The sequence below is a fragment of the Solanum verrucosum genome, unplaced genomic scaffold (assembly GCF_900185275.1).
Source record: "Solanum verrucosum unplaced genomic scaffold, falcon-dt-bn FXZP01000228.1, whole genome shotgun sequence".
NCBI classification, from domain to species: domain Eukaryota; kingdom Viridiplantae; phylum Streptophyta; class Magnoliopsida; order Solanales; family Solanaceae; genus Solanum; species Solanum verrucosum.
In genome coordinates this window covers 1,305,009-1,315,524 of record NW_026020210.1, presented here as the reverse complement: position 1 = coordinate 1,315,524, position 10,516 = coordinate 1,305,009, and the positions used below count along the sequence as shown (strand labels likewise).

At 35.4% G+C, this 10,516-nt stretch overlaps 1 protein-coding gene and 2 pseudogenes across 1 annotated transcript; 2 read left to right on the top strand and 1 right to left on the bottom strand.

The window, feature by feature from the left end:
* Positions 1–412: 412 nt before the first annotated feature.
* Positions 413–1,266, bottom strand: LOC125830336 (uncharacterized; annotated as a pseudogene).
* A 3,030-nt stretch (positions 1,267–4,296) lies between these two features.
* Positions 4,297–7,235, top strand: LOC125830461 (uncharacterized). The gene is made up of 5 exons (XM_049509659.1): positions 4,297–4,455; positions 4,566–4,691; positions 4,869–4,931; positions 5,667–6,285; positions 6,946–7,235. The coding sequence occupies exons 1-5, from the start codon at positions 4,297–4,299 to the stop codon at positions 7,233–7,235; spliced, it is 1,257 nt and encodes a 418-aa protein (XP_049365616.1).
* A 2,390-nt stretch (positions 7,236–9,625) lies between these two features.
* LOC125830334 (formin-like protein 3) lies at positions 9,626–10,234 on the top strand (annotated as a pseudogene).
* Positions 10,235–10,516: the final 282 nt, after the last annotated feature.

The following is a 10,516-nucleotide window of genomic DNA, read 5'->3' as shown; positions in this document are numbered from 1 at the left end:
TAATAAACAATGTAGAGAGTAAAAAAAGAAAGTACAAGAAAGTGAATTACTATAACAGTTTCCTAAAATCCCCATTCTTATAACACTAGCATTCACACTCCTGTGTGGCTTTGAAAAATTCATCCACTAACTGAAGTTGAGTGCCATTTACTGTCAAGCAAAATCTAAGGAAATATTAGTAATCCAGTAGTTGATTATACTCAAATGCTTGACAGATGACTTGCATCAAGAAATTAAAAAACTAAGAAGCATATACAGAATGGTCGCTCAAACATGTAAAAAGTACAGTCTCAACAGAATATCACAAAACAGAAATGGAAAACAGAATATCACACAACTATGAATTGTAGTATTTTGTATAAGCAGAATATCAATGTCTTCATTTTCATCATTAGTTGGTCTACATCTTCATTCAGTTCATTGGAGCGTCTCCATCTTGATCAGTAGCGTCTCCATCTTGATCAGTTGTCTCTCCATCTTGATCAGTTGTGCCTTCATCTTGATCAGTAGCGTCTCCATCTTGATCATTTCTATTCATCCTGATCAGTAGCAAGTCGAGCAGTGGCCCCTCCATCTTGAGCAGTTGTCTCTCCATCTTGATCAGTTGTAGCTTCATCTTCATCAGTTGTGCCTTCATCGTGATCAGTTCTATCTCCATCGCTTTTCTAAATCTCGTTTATTACCATCTCCATCTTGATTAGCATTAGCGCCTAAATCTTGTTCATAATTAGGATCCTGTTCATTACCATCTCCATCTTGATAAGCATTTTGCTCATTAGCGCCTAAATCTTGTTCATTAGCATCTCCATCTTGATCAACATTTTGCTCATTAGCACCTAAATCTTGTTCATTAGCATCTCCATCTTGATCATTAGGAGGCTGTTCATTATGGCCTCGAGAGAGAAGATGAAGCAGTGTTACATCATTCCAGCAAATAAGCTCGTCCCTGCTACAAAATACTCATTTGAATTAACACATTACAAGTCATGTCACATATACAGTCCAAAATTAGAAACTTACAATCTCATATTATTAGCGCCTAAATCTTGTTCATTAGCATCTCCATCTTGATCATCATTTTGCCCATTAGCACCTAAATCTTTTTGCTCATTAGTGCCTTCATTCGATAAACTATCCTTTTCCCTGCCACAAAAAATACTCATTTGTATAAGTCATATATACCGCATATGTGTATAGTCTCAATTTGTAATTAGAAACTTACAATCTTCCTTCTCTAATAAACCTGGATGGTCGAGTGAGTGCCATCTGAAGAAATCATTAATTCAGTATTTAATTAATAACAAAATCGTCATGTTCATGAAAACAAAAATCCAAAAATTAATCACAATTCATGATACAAATATGTGTAGAAGAATCTAAAATATTGAAATCAGTAGCATTAGCATATTTGGAAAAGTAGATGCAGAGTGAGAATCCATACAAGAAGAGCGGTTTCGTCGACAAATGCAACTCCAGTTCTGCACTCACGGCAATGGATGCATTCAGTAGGAGTCTTTCTTCCACAACAAAATTGAGTTGAAGACAAATATTGATACAGAATGGGAATGACAAGAGAATGTTGATATTATATATAGAAAGGGCCACATCTTGATTCTTGAATTTACCGTTAATTCAAAAAAGGAGGGAAATTTGAAATTGCTTCACATTGAACAAATTTTCCACCTTTATTAGGAAGAAAAATAGAATTTTCTTTTTTATTTTTTGTTTTGCCCCTTAAGAAGATTTTATAGTTTTACCCTCCAAGACTTTTTTGTATTCGTATAAATAAAATAAAATTCCAAGGAACTATAGTTACCCTACGTGATTAAGTAACAGTAGTTAAGGAGACTCGTTATGTTTTAACTCTTAGTTATTTATGAAATTTTCTCTAAATATAATGTATAAGTTTTCCTAGTTAAGTAATTATCTTTTAAAAGAAAAGAAATCATAAATAGTGATTATATACTAAAATATTTATTAGGAAACGATAAATAGAAAATTTAAAATTAATTTGTTTTTTCACAAATTAAATAAATAAAATGCCACATGAGATGGAATGGAGGGAGTGGGACATTTCTCTTTTCTAAACCTATATTTATTTTATTTCTTTTTTTAGTGCTATTTATTTTTACTATTTTCATTTTATCTCTAATAACATTATTTGTTGAGGTAAAAAATATTCTTTATATGAAAAGTTAAGGTAGAATTTTCATGGGTATACATCTAAATGATAATTGTTCAAGTTGGTGTGTTCTTTTAATTTCTCATTTTGGTAGGAATTAGTTAAGTAATTTTCTAAAAAAAAATTGAATTTAAGTTCTGACGTGAAATTGTCTTTGGTAGGAGATTTTACTCCAAAGAGAGACTTTCGGATGCCGGATTAATCAGCCCCAAATTAAATATCGAACCTTAAGTGAATTTTTGTCTTCAAACCATTTTCCAATGAGGAACTTTCACATATAGCCACTCAAAAATAGCCTAATTACTCTTCATAGCTATAGTTTGATAATTACAATTCATAGCTACATGTTATAGGGAGGAGAGAGGTGAGCGGGACTGGGAGAGAGAGGGGAGAGGCGAGAGAGAGGGCAAAGAGTGGGAGAAAGGTGAATTGTATATGTATATCGGTTAGATAATTGTATATTATACATATGTATTGTATATTCTGGTGAATTATACATATACAAATGTGACTAATTATACAAACTCGAAGTCAGCCCACGTAATTAATGTATAATGTTAGTCGCGAGTGGTAATTATAGCAAACTATAGCTATGGTGAGTAATTAAGTAATATAAATTTGCTTAACCACGTAATTTTTAGGTTGTGCACAATTCAATTTCTTTTCCTGGCCTTCATGTTATACGTCAATATAATAGCCTGCCATTACGCTGAGATAGGATTAATGGGGATACACATTGCTTCAGGTAGTATTATTCTTCGTTATCACGGATCGTTTGATAAAGTATATAAGAATAGTATATAATATGATATATTAATAATAAAAATATTAATTATGATTACATTAGTTATATTGAAATTATTTCTTATATAGTGTTTGATTAGGTGTATTAAAAATAACATTAATTACATTTTTTTTTAATAAATAGTGGTTTATATAAATATTATCCACAATATATGGTGACAAGGATGTTTAATCATGATGCATGTATTAAAATCCGGTGCATTGCTAATATCATAATTTCTCATGTATTAGTTATACATAAATAGAGTGTACATAAGTAATATTTGTATTAATTGTACATAAATTTCAAAAAGTGTACCGAACAAATTAAAGTATCATAGTATAAAGCTAATACATATACTATTGTTTTTTCTAATGCATCCTATCAAACAAATTTTATTAATCGGGGAATTTTAGTAGTTTAGTTGGTTGTCGACATGAACTCCCACCTTGTTGGTGAGGGTTCGATTCCTCACATTGTAATCCCCTCCCCCATTTCCCCTTAAAAAAAGAAGCACTTTTATTCATCGTCCTTGCTTAATAACCCAGTGTGATAATTTTGAAACAATAATAACCCAGTGTGATAATTTTGAAACAATATGAAAAGGTTTCAACTAAGGCTGGGTATCGATAAGTTCTATTTTGAAGTTTATCAGTTCTACTTATCGGTTATTGGTTTGTACACATGCTAAGAACCATTAAGATATTGACTTATCGGTTATTGATTGTTATCGGTTCGGTTATCGATTTAATCACACAAAAAACAAATGATTGTAAATCACTTAGAAACAAAAAATAAATGATTGTGAATCACTTAGAAACATGCATAGCGACAAACCAAATAAATCATGCACATGAATTGATATATTGCGTCTTGCCTAAAAGCAACACTAATACATTATTGAATAACCAAAAGTTTGAGACTACAAGAAATAAAAATATGAACTATATCCTAAGTCAAAAACTTTATATACCGAATGGAGTAAAATACAATTTATTAATTTACTATCAGGTTATGGTTAACCCGTTAAGAAAAAACCTCAAATCATTAAGAACTGATAACCCAATAATAAAAAAATAAAAAATGTTATCAAAACCGTTAAACCAAACTCATTAATAATAAACTAATAACTTTTTTTCGATTCAATTATAAATTTCGATTCGGTTTTGGACCGTCCTAGTTTAAATCCAGCTTTTATTCTCTTTATATAACTAGAAATAAATGTTAATTCGCAGAAAGAAGTTCTGTTTCCTCATTAAACTTTAACATATTAGAATCAGTATCTCCTTCAAATTCCAGTATTCGCGTGCTTCCCGCCAAAAAAACAGCCATGAATGGCCGCCGGCGACGATTCCTCGCGCCGACTTCATCTCCTTCTCCGTCCATCGGTGATCTCCGTGTTAAGTTCTCGCGAATTGTTTCTAATCAGGAACAGCTTAAACTCGCCTTCAATCAGCTAGATTTTCAGATCCGAACTGGCTTGCAGGAAGTACAAATTCTTCAAACTCCTAATTTTAATATTACGTTCCATCTGTCAAAACCTAAGCAAATGGAGAGTTGTGGATTTGACGTTTTAATTTGTATTTTTGTTTTTTGAAGGCCGCAGACGTGTTTGAATCGTTAGCTAATCCGCTGATGAAGCTAGTAGGATTGAAGACTGTTGAAATGGCTGAGGAAGGAAAAATTAATACCGTTGTCTTCGATTATAATCATTTTTATTCCGATGTACTCTTCCGTCCAATTCGTATACTCTGTTATCTCCATTTGTTTAATCAATGTCTGAACTCTGAAGTTCTGTTTGAGCCTGTTGATAATTGTGAAGATAAACTCCTATGCATATTCGGTTTCTCAATTCTGTGTTTACTTTCCCAGAGAGAGTGAAAAAAATGGTTTCGGTGACAGGACTGCAGGAGAAACGAGAATGGAGCTGAAAGGACGGTGAGAAAAGAGGCAAGTGAAATTGAGGTAGTACGTAACGAGTTTGAGTTTCCGTATGGCATTGATAATGGCTGATTTCCTTTTCGTTTTATATGACTCTAAGCTCAAGATGTTAGTTTAATTTATGCACTCCAATTACATTATTCATAGTGATTGAAAGCCCAGTCTGATAGAGAGACTATCTGAGTATAAAATTTAAATAGTTAAATGAACTTTATGTTTTGAAACTTGTGAAATTTGTAATAATTTCAAACAGTGTAATGTTCCATAACAGAAAGTGTGTCGTATAGTCAGAATAGCAGGAGTCTGTGTATGATGTGTATTTCTATCAGTAATTGAACCGTGGGACTAATTGGAGCGGCAATGCTTTCCAGCAGCTAATCTTGACACCTATATGTGTATCAAGCAAGTGATTGGACACTGTTTTCATTTGAATGACAAAAGCATGAAATCCGGAAGTGATTGAACGATATATCTATGCTCCATACAAATCTGAAACTTTACATCTTACTCACTCTGCCTTTGTGTATCTCAAATTTTGTTATCATTTGGTGTACATGGAATGTTAATCGTTGTTTAGCATTGAGGTCTAAGCTTAGTTTATAGTGTGGTAATTGTCTTATACACTTCAAGAAAGCTTTGTGAATAACACTGACTTAATGAAGTATTGGAATGGGATGACTTTTCAAAAGATTCCCATGAATTTCGACATGAAGTGCTTGATAGTAGATGTGAACTTGGTTTCTCAATTTGTAAATGCAGGAAGAAGGCTATATGAATAGAGCCAAAACAGTTGGCAGAGAGCTAATTCAGAAACAAGAGATGCAGCTAATGCAGTTGATCCATCTGCTAAGACAAGTTGAATCCCAAGTAAATACAAGCCAAACCAACATTCTTCAGACCCTTAGTGACCATCAAAATTCCATACATAATGTTTTCAAGAAAGCTGTTGCATATGTTTCTGCCATTCACCAAAGAGGTGAAAATAATGGCACTTCTTTGATCACAATTCAACTTCTAAAACACATATTCCGTCTTGTTATTACTACACTGAGCTTGGTAGAGTGTGGAGTGGACAACCTAGTAGATGAGCTAGCCACAAGAATGTGTAGTCCAATGGTCGACTATGTCAAGGGTCTTAAGCTAGAAGTCACATCAGGAAGATGTCATCGCTTACTGAGCATAGTGGAAGAGATGGGAGGAGCAATGAGAACAGGGAGGACAGAGTTGGAGGAAGCAAGGAAGAAGGCAAGAATAGCAGAACATAATAGACTTGAGGTGTTGTACAAGCTGAAGGAATCAGAAGAAATGGCAAGGAAATATCAAGGATTTCTTTCGAAAGCCAAGAATGGATCAAAGGAACAATTTGAGCAAGAGAAGGTATTACTCATACTTGATTAGTTTACTACAAATTCACTTAATGTCAGCCGTCTCTTTAGTCTGAAGAGAAAAACCTCTTCACTATGGGTGGCCAAGGATGCACTGTCTCTCAGAGTCTTGCTATTTAGTAAATTAAATTTACCTCCCATACTACACATACTGATAAATCTGGCGACTCTTCATTTGCTGTCACTATATGGATTTGAGCTTTTTATGCCAAAACCTTTTGAACTCGTTAAATTTCTTGTTATGATCTTCAGTTCTTTATTGAAGGAGTTCAAACTTGTTATTTTTCTAAAATTAACGAACTCAATGATTGTTTGGAAGAAGGAATACACGCTTCTGAGAATGTACATATGCTTAGAAATGGTGAATGAAACATCTTAATATGGATGGAATTTATATAGACAATAGTCATCCACTCACCTATGCTTTTCTCAATCCCTGTGCATTAGCATTGTGTAGCATCTGTCCTTTCTATATTCTGTAGTATTATAACTTCCAATTTTGTTATTTGTGTTTCAATTGTCGAAATGGAAATTGCTTGTAAACTGGTTTTGTTAGGAGCTGCATTTGGGAAATATCAGCTTTGCTCACTTGCTAAACCTTTTAGTGCTACTGACTGTGCTATTGTTTGCAAATTGTTGTTCTATCATTAACCTTGTAGTGAAGGACCAGGATCATGCTAAAGAGGACAACCTACAGTGGGAGCTACTACAGAAGAAGAGAAAATTAGGCATGGGAAATGGCAGCAGTAAACCATGCGGCCGTGCATTGAGACAGTTGAAAGAGCTAGGTCCACAAACCCCGCACTTGGGTCCTTTCTCTTCACCTACACACAGTTCAAATGGGCAACGTTTGCTACCCATGATACCCCTGGGTACTTCACCTTCAATGACGTATCCACAACACAAACCTCAGAAAAAGATCAAATCCGGATTTCGTACATAAAATTTTAGCATATGGCAAGCAGGTAGGAGGCTTGGACCAGTTTGCCTATGGCTTGGTTTTCGTAACTATACCTCGATTACCTTTTAACTTTTACTGCAAGGTGCTTCAGTGGTTTTGCCATTTTTGCGTTCTGTTATTCCACCATGTTGACAGTGTATAAAGTAAGCGTTAGAGTGCATTCACTGATTAAACTTTCTAAACCATGAAGATATCCTCTAGTGTGGACAGCGGTTACAAGCAAAAGAACTGTCTGCAAACCATTGAAGAGCTGCCTATGTCTGCTATCCTAAAGAAAGTAGTAGTAGTTGTATATGTTAAACAATAGTGGAAATGCAGATGCAGTAATGTCTATATAGGAACTAAATAACCCTGTTCACTATGAAAAACATTTCTAGATGAGTTCGGTCAGAGCTAAGCAAGTAGGGATATTAGAAATTTGAACAGGTGTATGACTTGAAGTTTTCTAAAGCAGGTATTCAAGGAATATTAGCACATATTTATTCAGATTGTGTATCTCACTATGTGTGATCTTCAACTATCAGGCAACATGGATACAATTTTGTAACGTAAGTGATCCTTCATAAGCGTGATCAATTTTTGTCATATATGGGCATTCTGTAACTATGTAAGGAGATCAATAAATGCATAGAAGCAGCAACAAAACAGTACTCTATCTTTTCTGTGCTGTCAAGTGCAACAGTGATCCTGCACTTGTTACCAAATTAGCCAACTTAGGTGCTAATTTTGATTGTGCTAGCCTTCTCGAGATTGACAGTCTTAAGTCATGGGATTAGCCCAACCCAAATCATATTTGCTTACGCTTGCAAGGCTATTTCCCACATCAAGCACGCTGCTGCTATCGGTGTTAATCTCACAACTTTTGGGTCAACAATACCTCATATCCAAGACGATAAATAGAAAAACATAATGAGAAAAAAGGTAATTCAAAAGGCACGATATATTGATTTTGATTTGATATACATACAATTACAGAATAATACATATGAAGAATGAATACAAAGAAGGCAAATAATGAGATTATAAGGTATTGAGATTAGTAAACAAAAAGGTTCAGGATCATACTAAAGTATTGGAATTGGAGGTTTATACCTTGGAGTTGGTGTGGAATGGAGATAAGTGGGTGAAATTCTGTCCTGTTTGGTATAGTTTTGGCCAGGTTAATGTCAATGGTGCTCTTCATTGGATGGATCGCGAAGAAAATGACAGAATTTACTGCTTCGATATTGAGGCAGAAAAGATCAAGTCCCTGCCAGCTCCACTGGGTCTGGAAACTCCATCCTCGCGTTTGAGGCTAGCAGAGTTGGGGAATTGTCTTTGTTTGACTGATCATATCGACAAAAACACCTTAATATCTGGTGGATGAAAGAGTATGGGATTGCTGAATCTTGAACTAAAGATAACATTTTGGTGAATTCTATTCCCTCTGATATGGATAACTATAATTTTGAACTGATAATATTTTGGAAAGATGGAGAAATCTTGATGAAGTCGCACAAAACTAGCTTCTTACAACAAGGGCTGCGTATCGGTCGGTTCGGTTTTAAAGTTTATCAATTCAACTTATCGGTTATCGGTTTGTAGACATGCTAAATTGTTAAGAACCATTAAGATATTGGCTTACTGGTTACCGGTTTATAGGTTATTGATCGTTATCGGTTTAACCGCTATGATTTGATACAAAAAATAAATGATTGAAAATCACTTAGAAGCATGGTGACAAACCAAATAAACCATGCACATATGTTGATAGCTTGTATCTTGCTCAAAAACAACACTAACACATTGTAGAATAATCAAAAGTTTAAGACTGTCAGAAAAAAGAAGAAGTAAATCCTAAGTCTAGGATTTTATATACCGAATGGTATAAATATCATTTATTAATAAACAATCGGGCTATCAGTTAACTCGTTAAGAAAAAACCTCGTTAAGAACCGATAACCCGATAATAAAAAAAAAATCAAAACCATTAAACCAATAACCATTACCGATGAACCAATAACTTTTTTTAGGTTTGGTTTATCGGTTTCAGTTTGATTTTGAACCACCCTACTTACAACCCAAAATGGAAGAAGCCCAGGGTGGTTAATGTTTACCATGATGTTATTGCAATGACTAGATACATTTCAAGCTTTTACTCGCTCAAGACTATCATGGGGGACAACTTTCAAGTCACAAATGTTTTATTCAGAGACTTATATAACTTAGTATTTATTTAGTCTTGCTTCCTCAAGGATATTATGTTTAGCTTCTGTGTTTCTGGTTAGTTTAGTTTAAAACCTGGCAACTTTTACTATTTTGTGGGTACTTTTGAATTCCGGCAAACCTTCTGAGCCAACACTGGGTGGAGCGCAACCAAGACGCCACTGACTATGTCGGCAATCTCGACCCTCAAATTGCTGAAGAGTTGTTATAGGAGCATGTTTGTTCAAACAAGTTTAGTAGTCAATGTTTATGTCCCCAAGGACAGAGTTACTAATGCTCATCAGGGATACGGTTTTGTGGAATTCCGAAGTGAAGAAGATGTTGACTATGCAATAAAGGTACTGAATACGATAGAACTTTATGGGGAACCAACAGTCCCCAGTGTTCTAGAAGCCAATGGTGTGGTTGATGCTCCTATTCCCCCACTGCCTTTTGCAAATGGTCCTATGCCTCCAGCTCCTGTTCCAACAATTCAGCCACCACCTATGCACCCTAATGTCTACCCACCAATGCAGATGCCTCCACCACAAGCTTGCCAGGGACAACCTATGCAACTAGCTGCAGGTGGCATTCTGCAGCAACAAATGCACAGAGGAATGCCACCTCCGCAGCCCTCACAGTTAGCTCCACCCCTAAATAGGTCCCCTCTACCACCAGCTGTAATGGGTGGTAATGTTTAGCGTCTGCCACCACCTCATCGGCACTTAAATGGTGGTCACCATGCTATGCCCCATATGTCGATGCAACTACCCTCTCCACCTCTTGCACCAGGTTGAAAATTGGAGACACCTAATTTTGTAGTATCTTGAATGTCTATCAATTCTGGGGTATAACATTTGATGAATAATGAATTGCTCAAAATACTTTTGATGTTGACAACATGAACCAGGTTCACATAACACATACCAGACTTAAAATGAAGATGCGGGAAGAGTTCATTTATGCAGAGATAAAATAGGAAAAACGTGTCCAAAGCAGTAAGCCAAGTTAATGTCATGCCCCGAAGCTACCCCCAGGACGCGGACACGGGACCTAGGGTTACGAGTGACCCCAAGCTA